The sequence below is a fragment of the Mustelus asterias genome, chromosome 4 (genome assembly GCF_964213995.1).
Source record: "Mustelus asterias chromosome 4, sMusAst1.hap1.1, whole genome shotgun sequence".
NCBI lineage: Eukaryota > Metazoa > Chordata > Chondrichthyes > Carcharhiniformes > Triakidae > Mustelus > Mustelus asterias.
In genome coordinates, this window is record NC_135804.1 from 83,438,616 (window position 1) to 83,459,326 (window position 20,711).

Genomic DNA, 20,711 nt, shown 5'->3' on the forward strand with positions numbered 1-20,711 from the left:
ACAACTTAAACATGGAGATAGGAGTGCCAAAAGGAGCCATGAAGTGTCCTTCGCAAACAGAATTAAGGAAAATCCCTCGGCGTTTTATATGTATATAAGGCGGCACGGTGGCGCAGTGGTTAGCACTGCTGCTTCACAGATCCAGGGTCCCGGGTTCGATTCCCGGCTCAGGTCACTGTCTGTGTGGAGTTTGCACATTCTCCTCGTGTCTGCGTGGGTTTCCTCCGGGTGCTCCGGTTTTCTCCCACAGTCCAAAAATGTGCGGGTTAGGTTGATTGGCCAGGTTAAAAATTGCCCCTTAAGAGTCCTGGGATGCGTAGGTTAGAGGGATTAGCGGGTAAATATGTGGGGGTAGGGCCTGGGTGGGATTGTGGTCGGTGCAGACTCGATGGGCCGAATGGCCTCCTTCTGCACTGTAGGGATTCTATGATTCTATGAAGGAGCAAGAGGGTAGATAGGGAAAGGATAGATCCACTCAAGGGCAAGGGAAGGAATTCATGCATGAAGTTGGAGGAAGTGGATGAGGTCCTTAACAAATATTTTGCATTGGTATTCAAAAAAGAAAAGGACATGGTGGATGTTGAGTCGAGAGAGGGGTACTTTGACATTCGAGGGCATGGCAATATAAAAAATGAGGTGGAGATGCCGGCGTTGGTATGAGGTGGACACAGTAAGAAGTCTCACAACACCAGGTTAAATCCAACAGGTTTATTTGGAATCACGAGCTTTCAGAACGCTGCTCCTTCATCAGGTGAGTGGAATATAACAAGATATAAAAAAGGTGTTAGGTGTTTTGAAAAGCATTAAAGTAGACAAATCCCCGGGACCTGATGGGATCCATCTCAAAATACAGAGCGAGGCAAGGGAGGAAATTGCTGGGGCCTTGTACAAAATCTTTGTATCCTCTTTAGTCACAGGAGAGGTCCCAGAGAACTGGAGAATAGCCAATATTGTTCCTTTGTTTACGAAGGGCAACAGGGATAATCGGGAAAATTACAGGCTGGTGAACCTTAGGTCAGTGGTAGGGAATTATTGGAGAAGATTCTTAGGCACAGAATTTACACGCACTTGGAACAATATGCAGGGAGGTCGTATCTCACAAGCTTGATTGAGTTTTTTGATGAAGTGACAAAGATGATCGGCAGGATGGTGAATGTTGTCTACATGGACTTTAGCAAGGCTTTTGACAAGATCCCTCATGGCAGGCTGATACAGAAGATGAAGTCACATGGGATCCACGGTGAGCTGGTCATAGAAGTCAGAGAGTAGCGGTGGGAGGGTGTTTTTTGTAAAGGAGATCTGTTATCAGTGGTGTTTCACAGGGATCAGTGATGGGCCCCTTGTTGTTTGTAATATAGATAAATGATTTGGAGGAGAACATAAGTGGTCTGATTAGTAAGCTTATGGATGACACAAAGGGAAGCTGCAGATAGCGAGGAGGATTGCCAGAGAATACAGCAGGATATAAATAGGCTAGAGACTTGGGCAGAGAAATGGCAGATGGAATTTAATCCAGACAAATGCGAGGTGATGCATTTTGGAAGGGAAAATGACGGAGGAAAGTATACAGTAAATGGATACAATAAATGGCAGAACACTTAACATACAGAGGGATAGAGTCATAGAATCCTACAGTGCGGAAGAAGGCCATTCAGCCTATTGAGTCGACATCAACCACAATCTCACCCAGGGCCTATCCCCACAACTCCATGCATTTACCCTAGCTAGCTCCCCTGACACTAAGGGGCAACTTAGCATGGCCAATCCACCTAACCCACACATCTTTGGAATGTGGGAGGAAGCTGGGGCACCCTGAGGAAACCCACACAGACAAAAGGGAGAATGTGCAAACTCCACACTGATAGTGACCCAAGGCTGGAATCGAGGCAGCAGTGCGAACCACTGTGCCACCCAAATCAGGATCTAGGCATACAGGTTCACAGTTCCCTGAAAGTGGCAACACAAGTGGATAAGGTGGTCAAAAAGGCATATGGCAAGTTTGCCTTCGTCGGTCGAGACAAAGAGTATAAAAATTGGCAAGTCATTTTGTAGCCACATTTGGGACACTGCGTATAGTTCTGGTTGCCACACTATCAGAAGGATGTGGAGGCTTTGGAAAGGGTACTGAAAAGATTTATGAGGATGTTGCCTGGTTTGGAGGTATTAGCTATCAGGAGAGATTCGACAGTGTGCTATCCAGGAAGACACTGATGTGTGGCACCAGGGGAAAAGGGGGCCCTGTAATCACCAACCCCAGGCTCAGTACCGATCTGACTTGGTGACACAGGAGGGTCCATGGGACTAGCAGCACAATGCTGACCATGAAGACCAGCTTGGTGTGGAAATGGAGGGCAGGAGCTGGTCTGCCCTTCACATCAGGCGCATGAGGAGCAGTGCAGCACTATGGCAGTGTTGCACTCATCTCAATGTTTATTGACAACTAAGGACTGTCTTGTGCATGACTAATTAGCAATTGGGCTTGACGCGATGTGATTTCCCACGGGCATAATTGGAGGGCCTGATGGGACACTGGTGGACATTCATGAGATGCAAATGCCGCTGCCAGCGGAATGACAAGTTCGTCATTGGGAGAATTACAATGTAATTTTATGCCTGGTTTCAGACGTTTTAGCTCCTGCCAGATTCTCCACACCCACCCACTACTAAACCTGCTGCAGGCAGGTTGGGAGAATTCGACCCATGGAGTCAGGTCAGACTTTTCTATGAATCATGGTTCATGACTCATTAAAGGTACTGTAAACCACAGTCTGACTTTTTAAAGGACCATAGAAATCATAGAAACCCTACAGTGCAGAAGGAGGCCATTCGGTCCATCGAGTCTGCACCGACCACAATCCCACCCAGGCCCTACCCCCACATATTGGAGGGCCTGGTTTAAGGATAAGCTCAATATGTCCTCTTCATGCTCTCCCATGCCAAGGTATGACACCACACATCCACTATGGCTCCTCATGCCATGGCATGCTCCCCAAACAACCTTTATGCCCTCTCATGTCCCCCATGCTAAGTTAAAGCCCACAAACAACTCCTATGGTCACTCATGACCCCTTGCCAAGCTATGGCACTTCCATATCCACTATATATTGCATAAAATGAATGAATCCTGGAGTGACAGTAGGAGTGTAATTTTTTTTAAGTCAGTCATCAGTAAATTTCCATTTTGTTTTTAAAAAACTCCTTTTAACTACAGCCCAAGAGAAGTATCAATCATCCAGATTCTTGAAACAGCTTTATCTTGTGTAAATAAACATCGTGAAATTTATAGGAGAGTTCAGAGAGCCAGAGCTATCAATCAAACTATATTTTCCCTTGGGCTCAGATATTTTATAACCCTAATGGATATCTGGGCTCTTAGCCAAGAATCCATAATGGCTGAGGGAGCCCAGAAATTCATCAGCATTTTGAAACAGCTGAGCCCCAAAGAAAGCAATGCTTCATTGACAGCTCTGGCTCTGATTCCTGCTGTAAATTTCACAATGTTTCCTACACAAGATAAAGAGGTTTCAAGTGCTTGCAGTTTCAGCAGTTGAAACTTTAAAGGGATTGGATGATTGACTTTTTCATTGGTTTTTAGTAAAAAGTATTTTCTAAGAAAGTGGAAAGTTAGCAATGCCTTTCCTGAATGCTATTTTTTAGACATCCTGTTATCACTATTTTGTTTGCTTCTTTACTGTGCATCGTGGGTGATTGGGCATGGAAGTATCATCCTTGGAAAACGAGTCATTGGGGGCCATAGGGGCTGTTTGGGAGAGCATCCCTTGTTACTGGGGCATAATAGGTCACTGGACCTGTTGGGTGACATATTTGGCATGGAGCCATAGTGGGTGCATGAGGTGGTATGGATCTGTCATGAGGTGTGTGGTGTGCTGAGGGCTGGAGGGCCTTTTAATTTTAATTGGGATGAAGTCTCAGAACACTGAGTGTGTCTTTTAAACAGTTACCTGGGCACCTTCTACTGCCTACCAAATTTTTCCTGGGTCAGCTGGCTCGAACCCAGCCTGCACCCACCCCGATAATGGAAATCCTCCCACTGTGGACACTTTCTCCCATGAAGGGTGGGCAGAGCTGGGAATCTTCTGAAATCTCACCAGCCACCTGAATGACGAAAATCCAGGCCCTTATCACCACCTTAAACACTAGAGGAATTTATTTTCAAAGTGTCACTTGCTCCTTCTTTGTTGCTTCCATTTGCTCCAAAAGGGCTCAGGACAAAAGCACAATATTGATTAATTGTCAAAACTAGTTCAAAATTAAGACCAAAAAAGCAACTTTTGGATTCATGAGAAAGTGGCATGCAATGGAACCAATCGCAGTCAAACATGACCAATGGAGTGTTATCATAATCCTCTGAGTTGTAACTCAGCATTTGCAGGCAAACTATCATGAAGATAAGCCCTTACACATGCTAGTTGGCAGCCTGTACTGAGGTGCAATAATAATACCCATTGTACTGAATATTCTGGCTGATGAAGCTCCAGTAGCAAGCAGTCCAATTTTGTAAATTACTGATAGAGAAAACCATATCAGGTTTGCCTTTTCTGTCTTTCAGCTCCCTGGACATAAGGAATTATTTTTAAACAATATTTGGATCAGGATCATGAATATTGTTTGAATTGTCTCAAATGTGAAAAGAAACGCGTGCAGATACATAGGACCTTTAAAAGCAGAATCCCAAGTGGAAAAAGCAAATAAACTAATGAAATTCCAACTTTTATATATTGAAAGACAATATATGAAATACATTGACAAAACTACAGGTAGGGAACGGTGTGAAGCTCAAGGAGTCATGCAATGAAAACCATGTAAAAGCACAAGTAAATGCACTGTGATGCTAGCAAGAATGAAAGAAGATACTTCATAAGTCATTGACCATCAGCAATACAAACATACAGGAGGTGGTTAGAAAGCCCACCAGTTGTGGTTTTCCAGATGTGGAAGAGGTGATGTTTTGTGGTTCTCTTAATGTCATGAAGTCATTTTCGCATTTCTGTCACATTTCTCAGAGTGTCATTCATCAAGCTGGTGAACTGTTTCACTCTTTCCCTCCTGTCTGTTGATCTGTGAATTGAGAGTGCTGTTGTGTGGGAACTATACAGTGCGGCACTGCTCTCCTACATTGAATAGTACCACACGTCTGGGCAGAAAAAGAGCATGTTATGGCCTGTAAAGTCCTTCCACCATAATCATACAGGCCTCAGATTTCCATCCCACACAATCGTCGACATTTGCAGATGACTCACTTCTTACAGTTATCAGTGGCTTCATTTCCTTCTCGTTAAGATACTAAACTGTGAATATTAGGCTTGGTTCTGACTCAGTGATTAAAATTTCAGCAGGTTATCACAGTGCTGCTAAGAGTGACTCAGAGTCACAGTCCTCTAACAGACGTGGCTGTAAAGGTTTTCCAGACTCCTAGCGCATTTCCTGGAGATGGGTTTGGTACGATGACAGAAGACTGCCTGGGAGTAGCAAGAAAGTAATTAAGGTATTTTATGAGCCAATTAGTGCCAATTTTACCACAGTTGTGCAATCTTCAGAGCATCGCACAGGCCCCAGCAACTCAGAGGAGGTTGCTGCACAATGGGTGATTGAAATGAAGCATTTTAAGAGTGCACCTGAAAAATATGGCAGGGGTGCTATTGTCCTGGGTCAGAAACTTGCCACTAAGTCAGGATCTGCTGGAAACTGATATGGTGGCTCTCCGCTGATAAATATTGAATTTGAATTCAATAAAAAAATCTGGAATTAAAAGTCTAATGACAACCATGAAACTATTGTTGATTGTTGTAAAAACCCATCTGGTTCACGAATGTCCTTTAGGGAAGGTAATCGACCATCCTTACCTCGTCTGGCCTACATGTGACTCCAGACCTACAACAATGTGGTTGACTCTTAAATGTCCTGTGAATTGGCCCAGCAAACCACTCAGTTGTGCCAAACCGCTTAAAGGTCTAAAAGGAATGAAACTAGACAGACCACCCTGCATCGATGAAGACAACGGCAAACTCAGCCCTGTCAATTCTGCAAAGTCCTCCTTACAAACATCTGGGAGTGATAAAATTGGGAGAATTTTATCACAGAATAGTCAAGGAACAGCCTGACATAGTCATACTCACGAATCATACCTCACGGACAACATCGCAGATACCACCATCACCATCCCTGGGTATGTCCTGTCCCACCGACGAGACAGACCCATCAGAGATGGCTAGTGGCACAGCTGGGAGAGAATTGCCCTGTGAATCTTCAACTTCAACTCTGGGCCCATGAAGTCTCATAGCATCAGGATAAACATGGGCAAGGAAACCTCCTGCTAATTACCATGTACCGTCCCCTCTCAGCTGATGAATCAGTTATCCTCCATGTTGAAACACCACTTGGATGAAACACTGAGGCCGGCAAGGATGCTAAATGCATTTTGGGTGGGGGACTTCAATGCCCATTACCAAGAATGGCTCAGTCACATTGCTACCGATTGAGCTGGCTGAGTCATAAAGGACATAACTGCCATAGTGGGTCTGCAGCAGCAGATGAGGGAACCAACAAGAGGAAAAAACATATTTGGTCTCACCTCACCAATCTGCTTGCTACAGACACGTCTGTCCATGACGTACAGACCTTGTGGAGACAAAGTCCCCATCTTCACACTGAAGATACCCTCCATCGTGTTGTGTGGCACTAACACCGTGCTAAATGGGATAGATTTCCAACAGATCTAGCAATCAAGTATGCATGAGGTGCTATGGGCCATCAGCAGCAGCAGAATTGTACTCAACCACAATCTGTAACCTTAAGGCCTGTTATATTCCCCATTTTACCATTGCCACCAAGCCAGGAGATCATTGCAGATTCAATGAAGAGTGCAGGAGAGCATGTTAGGAACAGCTTCAGGCATATCTAAAAATGAGGTGTCAACCTGGTGAAGTTATAACACAGGACTCCTTGCGTGCTAAACAACATAAGCAGCGATAGTCATAGAGCTGTGCGATCTCACAACGAACGGATCAGATCTAAGCTCTGCAATTCTTCCACATCCATGAATGGTGGTGGACAATTAAAAAACTCACTGGAGGAGGAGGCTCCGCAAATATCCCCATCCTCACTGACAGGTGAGCCCAACGCATCAGTGCAAAAGATAACACTGTAGCATTTACTACAATCTTCAGCCAGAATTGACAAATGGATGATCTATTTCGGCCACCTCCGGAGGAGCCCAGCAATACAGATGCCAGCCTTTAGCCAATTCAATTCACTCTATGCAATACCAAGAAATGGCTGAAGGCACTTGATACTGCAAAGGCTATGGGGCCTGACAATATCCTGGCAATAGTACTGAAGATTTGTGCTCCAGAACTTGCTGCAACCCTAACCCAAGCTGTTACCTTACAGCTACAACTCTGGCATCTACCCAGCAATGTGTAAAATTGCCCAGGTATGTCCTGTACACAGAAATCAGGACAAATCCAACCTGGCTAATTACTGCCACATCAGTCTACTCTTGATTATGGGGTCATCAACAGTGCTATCAAGAGGCACTTGCTTTGCAACAACCTGCTCACTGACGCTCAGTTTGGGTTCAATCAGGGCCACTCAGCTCCTGACCTCATTATAGCTTCAGTGCAAACATGAACAAAAGAGCTGGATTCCAGAGGTGAGGTGAGAGTGACTGCCCTTAACATCAAGGCTATTTAACCAAAAGTGGCATCAGGGAACCTTCGCAAAACTGGAGGCAATGGGAATCAGGGGAGATGGTCTCCACTGGTTGGAGTCACACCTAGTACAAAGGGATATGGTTTTGGTTGTTAGAGGTCAGTCATCTCAGTTCCAGGACATCACTGCAGGAGTTCCTCAGGCCAGTTTCCACACCCAAGTATCTTCAGCTGCTTCATCCATGACTGTCCTCCATTCATAAATGTGGTGATGTTCACTGACTGCACAATGTTCAGCACCACTCACAACTCCTCAGATACTGAAGCAGTTCATATCCAAATGTAGCAAGACCTGGACAATATCCAGGCCTGGGCTGAAAACTAGCAAGTAACATTCACATCAAACAAGTGCCAAGCAATGACCATCTCCAACAAGAGAGAATTTAACCATTGCCCCATAGTATTACCATAGCTGAATCCCCCATTCTTCTGAATCCCCCAGAGAATCTGGTGAACTGGTGCAGCGACAATAATCTCTCCCTCAATGTCAACAAACAAAGTCTTCGTCTTCAGGAAGCGTAGAGGAGACTTGCCCTGTCTACATCAACGGGGATGGAGTAGAAAGGGTCGAGAGCTTCAAGTTTTTAGGTGTCCAGATCACCAACAACCTGTCCTGGTCCCCCCATGCCAACACTATAGTTTAGAAAGCCCACCAACACCTCTACTTTCTCAGAAGACTAAGGAAATTTGGCATGTCAGCTACGACTCTCACCAACTTTTACAGATGCACCATGGAAAGCATTCTTTCTGGTTGTATCACAGCTCGGTATGGCTCCTGCTCTGCCCAAGACCGCAAGAAACCACAAAAGGTCATGAATGTAGCCCAATCCATCACGCAAACCAGCCTCCCATTCATTGACTCTGTCTACACTCCCCACTGTCTTGGCAAAGCAGCCAGCATAATTAAGGACCCCACGCACCCCGGACATAATCCCTTCCACCTTCTTCCGTCGGGAAAAAGATACAAAAGTCTGAGGTCACGTACCAACCGACTCAAAAACAGCTTCTTTCCTGCTGCCATCAGACTTTTGACTGGGCCTACCTTGCATTAAGTTGATCTTTCTCTACCCCCTAGCTATGACTGTAAAACTACATTCTGCACTCTCGTTTCCTTCTCTATGAAAGGTATGCTCTGTCCGTATAGCGTGCAAGAAACAATACTTTTCACTGCATGCTAATACATGTGACAATAATAAATCAAATCAAATCATTATCAACATCCTGAGGGGTTACCGTCGACCTGAAATGGAACTACACTAGCTATAAAAATAGTGTGGCTGTAAGGGCAGGTCAGAGGCTAGGAATCCTGCAGCGAGTGATTCATTTCCTGGCTCCCCAAGACCAGTCCACTATCTATAAGACACAAGTCAGGAGTGTGATGGAAAATTCTCCCCTTGCCTGGATGAGTGCAGCTCCAGCAACACTCAAGAAACTAGACACCATCCCGGCCAAACCTTGATTGGCACTTCATTCACAAACATTCACTCCTTCCATCACCAATGCACAGTAGCAGCAGTGTGTAGCACCTACAAGATGCACTGCAGGAACTCACCAAGGCTCCTTCAATAGCAACTTCAAAACTCATGGCTATTACCATAAGATTGACAAGAATAGCAGATACGTTGGAACATCATCACCTGCAAGTTCCACTCCAAGACTCTAACCATCTTGACTTGGAAATATATCGCCATTCCTTCATTGTCACTGAATCAAAATCCTGGAACTTCCTCACTGACAGCACTGTGGATGTACCTATGGTTCAAGAAGGCAGCTCACCACTACTTCTCAAGAGCAGTTAGGAATGGGCAAATGATTACTGGCATAGCCAGTGAAGCCTACATCCCTTGAATTAATAAAAAAAATTCCACCCATGAGTTCAAACCCCATCATGGCAGCTAGTGGAATTTAAATTCAGTTTGTAAATCTGGAATTCAAAACTGGTCTCGGTAATGGTGAACATGAAACTATCATCAATTGTCATAAAAACCCATCTGGATAACTCATGCCCTTTAGAGAAGGAAATCTGCCACTCTAACCTGGTCTTGCATACATGTGACTCCAGATCCACAGTAATGTGAATTACTCTTAAGTGCCATCTGAAATGGCCATGCAAGCCACTCAGTTCAAGAGCAAACAGAGATGGGTAACAAAGACTATCCTTTCCGTGATGCTCACATCACATGAAAGAATAAAGAAAATAAAAGGTGGCGGCTTGCAAGAAGACAGAAATTATCACAGCCATCACTGGAAGTTGGTAGATTGCCTTAGATGTAATATCTGAATGACAGCAGATAAAGGAAGAGGTAGCACAGGTGACACAGTAGTACTGCTGCCTCCCAGCGCCAGGGACCCAGGTTCAATTCTGACCTTGAGTGACTGTGTGGAGTTTGCACGTTCTCTCTGTGTCTGCGTGGGTTTCCTCCGGGTCCTCTGGTTTCATCCCACAATCCAAAGATGTGCAGGTTAGGTGGATTGGCTATGCTAAATTGCCCCTGAGTATCCCAAGATGTGTAGGTTAGGGGGATTAGTGGGATAAATGTGTGAGGTTGCGGGGATAAGGCAAGGAGTGGGCCTAGGTAAGATGATCTGTCGGAGAGTTGGTGCAGTCTTCATGGGCTGAATGGTCTCCTACTCTGTAAGGATTCTATTATTCTATAAGATGGATTTAATTTACCAATTAGAAACAGTTATTTTTAAATCAAGCATTTAGTTACTTCACATCTAACCACACATTATCTCAGCAAGAGCTAAAAAAATACATTCCTATGTAAGACCATGAAACCAGGAGTCAGTGATCCCAATCTTGCAGCAGGGAATTGCAGGAAATAGATTGATTTTTGGCCTCTCAGGGAATCAAGGGATTTGAAGAGCTGGCAGGAAAGTGGAGTTAAAGCAGAAAATCAACCATGATCATATTAAACGGCTGAGCATGTTTGGGGCAGTGTGGTCAACTTCTATTCTCATTTATTATTCACAAGGTGTGCAGAGTGGAGTCAGGTCTCCCACACTGTCTGATTCTATGAGTAAAGTTTCCTGTGAATAACAGTGAAATCCCCGTTCAAAAAGTGCCCCTTAAATTTCAAATTTTAATGTTGCAAACTTTAATCACCTTCAAAAAATGGAGATGGGCATTGTGTTGTGTGATTAACCAATGTCCTTTGCTTCTGATGCAGGTAGAATGCAAACTTTGTGCTGCCTGCTAATTTAAATGTTGGCAGCGTGCGACCATTGTTAAGTGTACATCTGAACAGAGCATGCATGAGAGGTTTGCGCGAGTTCAAATTAGCCCATACAACTTAAAGGAGAGATGCACTTTGCCTGGAGAAGATGCTAGAAGTAATTTTAAAAGTGATTTTGACCTGGAGAAGACACAAAAATGGTACAATATGGCAGAGGGTCGAAAATTTTCTAACACAACACTGGAGGCCGTGGAGCAAGATGGGGAAAGCAGGAGGGATGTCATTTACCATGAGGCCCTCCGAGCCAATCTTTGCAAAAGCAGTGGGACCAAATAGCCTTGGGGGTCAGTGCCAGAAAGTTAGCCCTGAAGACCTGGATATAGTGATGAAAGAAGCTCAATGACCTCACATGAATGGTCAAGGTCAGTGAATGTTGTAATGTAAGGGTATTCGGCATAGCAAGGATTAACTTGGGGCTGGGGAACAGTATCGCCAACAGTATGATAGACAGTCACACAGCATTCGACTGCATGTTGCGAGGAGTCTGAGAGACCTTGGAGACATGTATATGGTTGTGTGTTAACAATACACAATTTAACAATACACAATTCATGTTCAACTACATAAGCATCCAGACCTCTTAGCGAGACCCCAAATAACCTTACAACAAATTAATCTTCGCACCTCACCAATTTCTCCAGACAGACTGCTCAACAATGGGTGGATTACTACAACATTGCTGTTTTGTTATCCACATCACACCAGAGAAATGTGCAATGTTCAATATAAATCTCAACAAACCATTTTCTCCCGAAGGAACTATAAACAGTAGGAGATCCATAAGTCTGTCTACCATCGACGAAAAAGGTGAAAATTGAGGTGCTTGGAAAGACTTTACACAAAAGGTGTTATTTACTTATGTTTCTTCTTGCATGCATTACACTGTAACGAGGTGTGAACCTGCGAGTAAACACAGCTGTTTCTGTTGAACTAACTAGAGCACTGCAAGAGCTTTAATTGGCAAGTTTCAAATTGATGTTAATATAACAGGTTAATGGTTATCACATTTTAGTCAACATAAACAACTGCTCGTTTTAATTGGTGAGGGCTGTAAATTGAATTCAAAATCTTTGTTCTTATATATGGGTTCTTTATGTGGGGTTCAAATCCCACCATGGCAACTGGTGGAATTTAAACTCAATTACTAAAAATCTGAAATTAGAAAACTAGTCTCAATAATGGTGACCATGAAACGATCCTTGATCTTTGTAAGAATCCATCTGGTTCACTAATGTTCTTTAAGGAAGGAAATCCTTACCTGATCTGGCCTAGATGTGACTTCAGATCCACAGCAATGTGGCTGCTTCTTAACTGCCCTCTGAAATGATCTAGCAAACCACTCGGTTCAAGGGCAATTAGGGCTGGGTGATAAATACTGGCCTTGCCAGCGACGCCCACATCCCATGAAAGAATAAAGGTTTTACAAATTCTTCCAAGAACTCACCCAACTCCTCCAATCTTCTACAGCCCTATGTTGTTTCCTAACCACTTTGATTCTCTGGCCCTCTGCTCCATTCGCTGGCAGTGCCTTCAATGGCCTCAGCTTTTTCACACTCACTTCCTGAAAGCTTCACCCACTGCACCACCCTCCAACTTTTTAGGAGCTTCCCGTCTTAACTCTTCCACTGATGCTCAATATCATCCTGTCCTATATGAAGCAGCTTGGTGATACCAGCAATTGTTACAGGTGAGCCCAAATGTTGATTAAAAATAAAAAGGATTGCATTTGTTTCTGTCATCACACAATTACCAAATCAGCATCAAAACTGTTTATATCAGTGGTGGTGGATATTAACAATGAGACATAAATGGCACACTTTGCTTAATTAAACATAAGTAAGTAACATAAAAGCAAAATATGACAGATGTCAAACTGAAATAAAGACAGGTCTGGCAGCTTCTGTAGGGAGAGAAACAGAGTTAATGGGGTGAATTTTATGGCCCCTTCCCTGCCAGCATATTTGAAGGCAAGGGGCATGTAAACAAAAGGGGTGAGCAGGCTGTTACCTTTCCACCACCCCCAACCTGTCCCCATGTTAGGGGGTGGGTCAGGCATCAGGTAACCAGCCTGGCCTTAGGGCTATTGAGACCCTTAAATGGCCAATTAACTGCCAATTATTTCATTTGCTGCAATTTCTCATCCGGCTCAGGAAGAAAAAGAAATGGCGAATGGCAAGCAGCCCAGCAGCATTGACAGCTTTGGGAAGGAAGGAGGTGGGTTACCTACTTTTTGATGTGGGGGTGGGGTGAGAGTGTGTCTCCTGTCCCCATCGGAGGCAGCAGCATCCCTGAACACCCCCACCCCCACTTAGTGCCTTCCCTTCGCCTCTTAAAAAAGGTGGCACAGAGGTTAGCACTGCTGCCTCACAGCGCCAGGGATCCAGGTTTGATTCCCAGCTTGGGTCACTGTCTGTGCAGAGTCTGCACGTTCTTCCCGTGTCTGCATGGGTTACCTTCAGGTGCTCCGGTTTCCTCCCACAAGTCCAAAAGATACGCTGGTTAGGTGCTGAATTCACCCTCAGTGTACCCAAACAGGCGCCGGAGTATGGCGACGAGGGGATTTTTCACAGGAACTTCATTGCAGTGTTAATGTTGGCTTACTTGTGACACCAATAAATAAACTCAAAACTTAAAACTTAAAAAACCCAACACTTCACCTGTTCCCCACCGCCATGATGGGGTCTCCAATCCCTGCCTGACCAAAATAACCAGATTTACCTTCAAGTTCAGTATCCATGAGAAGCCATGGATTCTCCATCCATGCGCACCCCTATTCCCGCCCGACTCAACGGACCCTTAATAGTCCATCAAATTTTCTGTCTCGCCCACGACGATTCCTGTGGCGGGTGAAATGGGAGAATTTTGGACGTGTCTTTTCTTTCTGGGGCCTGCGTGTAGTCCCAGCAATGGTCACTATTGTTCAGCTTTTGTGTGGACTGCTGAGCAGCTGACCAATCAGTTTGCCGCAGTTCTCGAAAACATGTCTTTGCGTCCATGAGGGGCAGAAGTTCCACTCTTAAGTAATTAAGGCAACCCCATGCAAATTATCACTGCAGGGCAACCAGAATTAAAGTCGGCTAGGTGCTGATCGACTTTTTGACTGTTGCAGGGTGGCATGGGGAAAGAGTCAGTTAATTCATCTTTCCCATTAATTTCTGGCTATAACTTAGGCTGGAAGGTGCTGGTCAGCCGACCCATTCCAAGGAAGCAGACTGATAATTTAAATATGATAATGAGGCCGTGAGCCCCGGGAACCTGGGGATCAGATTCAGGCTTTTACACATATGACCAGATTCTGGATTCAGTATGCTTGCCTGAGCAAAAGCTGCAATTCGGCACATCCCAAACCATTTCTATGCAGCCTCTGATTTCTGTGACCCCCCCACCCCAGAGCTCCGATACCTCCATACCTCACCTCCATCTCACTCCCCACCAGGCCTCCGATTTCCCCTCCAATAACCACCCTCCATCTAGGCCTCTGATCCTCCCCTCACTCCCAACACTGGGATTGGAACCTGATCAACCTCTATAACCCACTCCCCCACCACAATCAGCCAATCTTTCCACAGATACTTCCTGACTGTGGGAGTATTTCCAGAATATGCTATTTAAACTTGATGGCACACTAACGCTGCTGTGCACATTCTAACCTATTGCTTACTATTCTCAGTCATTGTAAATCTACTGGTCATGTTGATGACCTGTCCCTTTATTTGATTTAGGTGGATTGGCTATGCTAAATTGCCCCTAGGTGTCAGGGGGACTAACTAGGGTAAATACATGGGGTTATAGGGATCGGGCCTGGGTGGGATTGTGGTTGGTGTAGACTCGATGGGCCGAGTGGCTTCCTTCTGCAATGTAGGGATTCTATGATTATAGCTTTGATTTGTGGATTTGTTTCCAGTAAATAAATAATTGGTGTTCAACAGTAACCCACAATCTCAAGGGAGAAGGGTAAGGGGATTCCTTTTGGGGCTGTTCTGGGGATCGGAGTGATGGGATTGTGTGTGGAAGGGTAACATGGCGGGAGGTGGATGCAGAATAGGGAAATATTTTCCTCAAAGTCAAAGCCACCCTGGCAGTGTTTGGAGTTGGTGCGGAGCATTGGGTCAGATTTCTGACCATGGTTCTAAAACATTAATCAGACATGTGAAAACAAAGAGATCAATGTCTCTGCTGCTCACCAATTAAAATGGAGAAGGCAAAATTGGCACAAGTTATTGTACTCAGAATTCATAAATTTTTGAGAGAATAAGGAAATAATGGTAATTTGTCAGGATCCACGTTCAAAAAGCTGCAAAGTGTCCAAAGTATTTACTCCATACTTTACTGCCATTCTATCATTCTTTTTAAGAGCAACAGAAAGCTGGGAGAATGTAGCCACCTTTGCATGTCACAGAATAACTTTGTTTTATTCAACTTCTTTGCACAGAGACTTTTATCTTTTTCCCCTCTCTTGGATAACAGAAGAGCAAAGGAAGGAGTATGTCCCTTACATTTTGGTTTGTGTACCAGTAGAGTGAAGCTTCCTTCAGAATGAACCAATATTTTTTCCATTTCTGAGTGAAGTATCCTTTGGCGTCTTTCTTCTTCCACAGCCAGCCCTCACAGTCTCCATGGCCCAAGTCCTTACAGGAAATCCGCCTCCTGCTGCCACCGGTTAGAGAACCTGATGCAGAGAACAATAAACTAAACTGCGTGTAGAAAGAGAGTATGCAACACCAGGATATCATGTTAACATGCACATCAATTTAGCAGCAACATCACTGAGGGACATAGTGGTGGCTTGATGGAGTACAGCCGAACTTCTCTCTGATCGCAGCTTTAAATTCCAGTGGTCTTGACAAATCGCACCTGCTCCCCGTGCAGGCTTCTGAGCTGACAGCTGCTGTCAACCCAACCAGGCTCAATTGTATCCACGTTTGACTGATTGTGCATCAATCCTGGCTCAAATTAATCCCAAAGTTCACTTAGCACCTGAACAGATAAGCTAGGAAGGGAAGGGAAGCTGGTAAATGTAGGGAGAAAGTGTGATTAATAGAATGGATTCTACAGGACAGACACTATGGATGGCAATAAAATGACAGACAAAGGAACATCCAAGCATGTTACGCACTCATCACTAATATGGGCAACAGACCTTTCAAGGCTAATGTTACTTTAGTTTATTAGGATTGCTTGTCTGCTCTGTGATAATAAATTAAAGCTATTATTGATTTCCTATATTCTTTCAGAAAAGGTGGGAGTAAATGGTAAAAGCATTCAAGCCAACAACTGATAAATTCTCCTCACTGATAAAAGGGAATGTGTGACCTACCAAGATCCACAAAAATTAAAGGACAGCATTCAGAATTGAAACAAATTAAAATACAAGCATAAATTGAAACGACTTTCGGTTTCAAACATGATTGTTGTCAAACAGATTTGACATTTAATGCCCATATTTGTGACTTTCACATATCCCAATGAAATTTCATAAATGTTTTTACATAGGCTTCTACATTTGGAAGATTATAATTAATTTTGACCAATGCACAGATGACTATTAAATATGGAAGTGTTGGTTCCCTCCACACAGGTAATTAATTATTTTAAGGATGCCAATAGTAATGATGTCACAAATCATTAAAGCCAGTAGACGGGGATAAAAAGTCATTAAAGAAGCTAATGGCTTGTTAGCCTTTATCGTGAGGGGAGGAAGTTATGCTTGAGTTATATATAGTCTGGTCAAACTCCACCTGGATTACTGTAGGAACTGCATCTCACGAAAGATAAGTTTGCCTTGGGAAGAGAGTAACATCGATTCACCAGAATTACACTGAGGATTTAGAGGGTTATATTATGAGGACAAATTGCATAAACTTTGTTTGTATTCCCTGAATATAGGAAACTAAGGGATGAACTTAGTGAGATATTTAAAATAACTAAGAGTAGATACTGAGAAGCTATTTCATCCTATGGGAATCGAGAGCTATTTTATTGCCATAAAATCAGAGACAAGCCATTCATGAGCAAAATCAGGACGTAATCTTTCACAAAGGACTCTCTGCCCCCAAAGGTTGTCAGTTGGAGCTTTTTGAGACTCAGATCTTTCGATTGATCCTTTGTTTTAAGGATTTCCACTGCCCTTGAGGCTACACTGAATTATTTTTGAATGAATGAAAACCAGTTATGATTTGCTAGTACTGTATATTGTGCAGTGGGACTGTGGACTGGTTAGCTTTGGCAGCTGTGGCTGCTGATTGGGAAATGTATACAAAATGGACAGTGGCTCGGCCAGAGGAAAGGGAGTTCAGACGTGCAGTCGGGAACAGCTGGCTTAGGCAGTGGGCTTGTCTGTATGTTTTAAAGATGTGCTGATTTGCACTCTCATCACACTCCTATCATTCAACTTATGTCTGGCTACAGGCACGGCAGATCAAAAGTGATAACAATTTAATTAGTAGCAATCTCCAAGATTGCATCCTAAACACACCTTGCAGAAAGAACAATATGTGAAACGATTACCAAATTTAAGTTGCATAAAAATTATGATTTGAAGTATTGCTGAAGATGACAGCTAGTTCAATAACAGCTGAAAGAATGTAATGCTATCAACGTACAGCAGAGGAAGCCAATCAGCCCATTGTGCTTATGTGAGTTCTATGAAAGAGCCAACTATCCATTCCCACTTCCCTAATACTTTCCCCATAGTCCTGCATATGTTTACCTTTCAATTATTTATCCAATCCCTTTGGAAAATTAATATTGAATCTACTAACATTAACATTGTACAGCACAACAGGTCGCTCCATATAACACATTCTATTCATCTTCTCATGGTTCTTTAGCCAATTATCTTAAATTTGTATCCTATGATTGCAGGGAATAGGGCCCCTTAAAGATCAACAAGGTCATCTCCGTGTGGAACCACAGGAGATGGATGAGATCCTAAACGAATATTTCTTATCAGTATTTATTGTGGGAAAAGACATGGAAGCTAGGGAAGTTGGGGAAGTAAATAGTGATGTCTTGAAAAGTGTCCACATGACAGAAGAGAAGGTGCTGGAGGTCTTAAAACACATAAAGATAGATAAATACCCAGGACCTGATCTACTGTATTTCAGGGCATTGCGGGAAGCTAGGGAAGAAATTGCGGGGCCCCTAGTGGAGATATTTGTATCATCGACAGCCACGGGTGAGGTGCCGGAAGACTGGAGGGAGGCAAATGTTGTGCCATTACTTAAAAAAGGTGGCAGAGAAAAGCCAGGGAACTACAGCCCGGTGGGTAAGTTGTTGGAGGGAATTCTGTGGGACAGGATCTTCATGTATTTGGATAGGCAAGGAATGATTAGGGTTAGTCAGCACAGTTTTGTGCATGGGAAATCATGTCTTACAGATCTGAGAGAGGTTTTTGAAGGGGTGACCAAGAAAATAGATGATGCCAGTGCAGTTGACGTTGTCTACATGGACTTTAATAAGGCCTTTGACAAGATAACGCATAGGAGACTGGTCAGTAAGGTTAGATCACATTGGATCCAGGGAGAACTAGCCAATTGGATACAAAATTGGCTTGTTGGTAGGAGACAGAGAGTGGTGGTAGAGGATTGTTTTTCAGACTCGAGGCCTGTGACTAGCAGTGTGCTGCAGTGCTCATTACTGTGTCCACTGTTGTTTGTCATATTTGTCATTCATGTAAACCATTTGGTTGAGAATATAAGAGGCATGGTTAATACGTTTGCAGATGACACCAAAATTGATGGTGTAGTGGACGTTGAAGAAGGTTATCTTACAGTTAATGTTAGGGCCCTGAAAAGTGTTGTCGAATAGAGAGACCAGGGGATGCAGTTCCTTGAAAATGACCTCACAGGTCGACAGGGTCATGAAGAAGGCATTTAACACACATGCCTTCATTGCTCAGAGCACTGAGGACAGGAGCTGGGACATTATGTTACAACTGTACAAGACATTGGTAAGGCCACATTTGGAGTACTGCGTACAATTCTGGTCACCCTGCTATAGGAAGGATGTTATTAAACTGGAAAGGGTGAAAGAAGATTTACAAAGATGTTACCGGGACTGGAAGGTTTGAATTATAAGGAGAGACTGGATAGGGTAGGACTTTTTTCCCTGGAGCATAGGAGGATGAGGATCTTATAAAGATTTATAAAATCATGAGATGCATAGATAAGGTGAATAGCCAAGGTGTGTTTGGAATATGCTGCTAGAGGAGTTGGTGGAAGCAAGCACATTAGAAACAATTAAGAGGCATCTGGATGGGTTCATGGAGAGGGAGGGAATAGAGGTATATAGACCGAGTAAAGACAGAGGTTTTTTTTAGTTTAATTAGGGCATCATGATCAGCACAGGTTTGGAGGGCTGAAGGGCCTGTTCCAGTGCTGTACTTTTCTTTGTTCTTTGCCTTTTCCCAGGGTAAGGGAGTCCAAAACTAGAGGGCATAAGTTTAAGGTGAGAGGGGAAAGATTTAAAAGGAACCTGAAGGGGAACGTTTTCACACAGAGGGTGAAATGTATGGTGTGTATATGGAATGAGCTGCCAGAGGAGGTGGTATAGATGAGTACAATTACAACATTAAAAATACATTTGGACAGGTACATGGATAGGAAAGGTTTAGAGGGATATGGGCCAAACACAGGCAAATGGGACTAGTTCAGTTTAAGAAATCTGGTCGGCATGGACAAGTTGGGCTGAAGGGCCAATTTCCATGCTGTATATCTCAATGACACTATGACCCTCCTACCAGTGGAAACTGTTTCTCTCATATTTAGAACACCTCTATTAAATATTCCTTAACCCTCTCTTCCCTGCGGAGAATAATCTCAACTTCTCTAGTCACTCCGCATAGGAATCCTGTTATCATTCTTGTAAATCTCCTCTGCAACGTCTCGAAGGTTTAGCATCCTTCTTGAAGTGTTGCCCCGAATTTGGCCCAATCTTCCAGGTGAGGGCTAATCAGTGATTTATGAAGTTTTACCATAACTTGTTGCTTGCTTTACTCCTTGATGCTTCTATTTATAACGCCAAAGACATTGCATGTTTTTTGGAAACAGTCTTATCAACTTGTTCTGCTACCTTCAATGATTTAATTTAAACTGACAAACTCATATGTTTCTTACCTTTGGGTCTCTTTTTGGTTTTTGACCTCAGAGAGGCGTAATGAAAAGACTGTATAAAGCAAAAAAAAGGATAATTAAACATTTAAAGCCAATGCACTAATGCTTTGTACGTAGCAGAAAGCACAATGAGAAAGGGTGTCAATCGTCAAGTTTATAAAAAAAGCTATTTTATTTGATGTCTTATAATTTATCCATCACATGAATTACTCTGCAGTCAATCCTACTGGTGTAGATGCTGATGTTGGCGTTTTTCAGTGCTGAAACCACCATAAATACTGGTGAGAACCAGAAGGGTTCAAGATATGACTGCATGCTGAGGGTGCTGTGCAAAGCTGATAATGATGTCTGGGAAACCATCATCAGTCCTACATGAGGAAGGCTACCAGGGAATTCAGCGCAGAACAGCAGCAGGCACAAACATCATCTATATAATCTCAAAAATCAGCAATCAGTAAGAATACAGCCTTTAAAGTCACTAAGAAAGGTAACAGAAGCTCACATTATTACAGAGGAACTACGAAAATCATTTCAAGATTCCATTTGCAGGCACATATATGACAATTTACCCTTGGGCTGAATTTTTCACCTTTTAAGTTTGAATGTGATACATCTGTCTTCCTTGTATG

General features: G+C 43.5%; 1 protein-coding gene across 1 annotated transcript in view; it reads right to left on the minus strand.

Moving 5' to 3' along the window:
• LOC144492818 (connector enhancer of kinase suppressor of ras 2) overlaps positions 1–20,711 on the minus strand; it is a 751,457-nt gene that overhangs the window by 128,018 nt on the left and 602,728 nt on the right. Inside the window, exons 17-18 of the mRNA XM_078211295.1 lie at positions 20,086–20,134; positions 15,466–15,638 (exon numbers count right to left, since the gene is read on the minus strand). Coding sequence (XP_078067421.1) covers positions 15,466–15,638; positions 20,086–20,134 — 222 coding nt within the window. The remainder of the gene's footprint in view (positions 1–15,465; positions 15,639–20,085; positions 20,135–20,711) is intronic.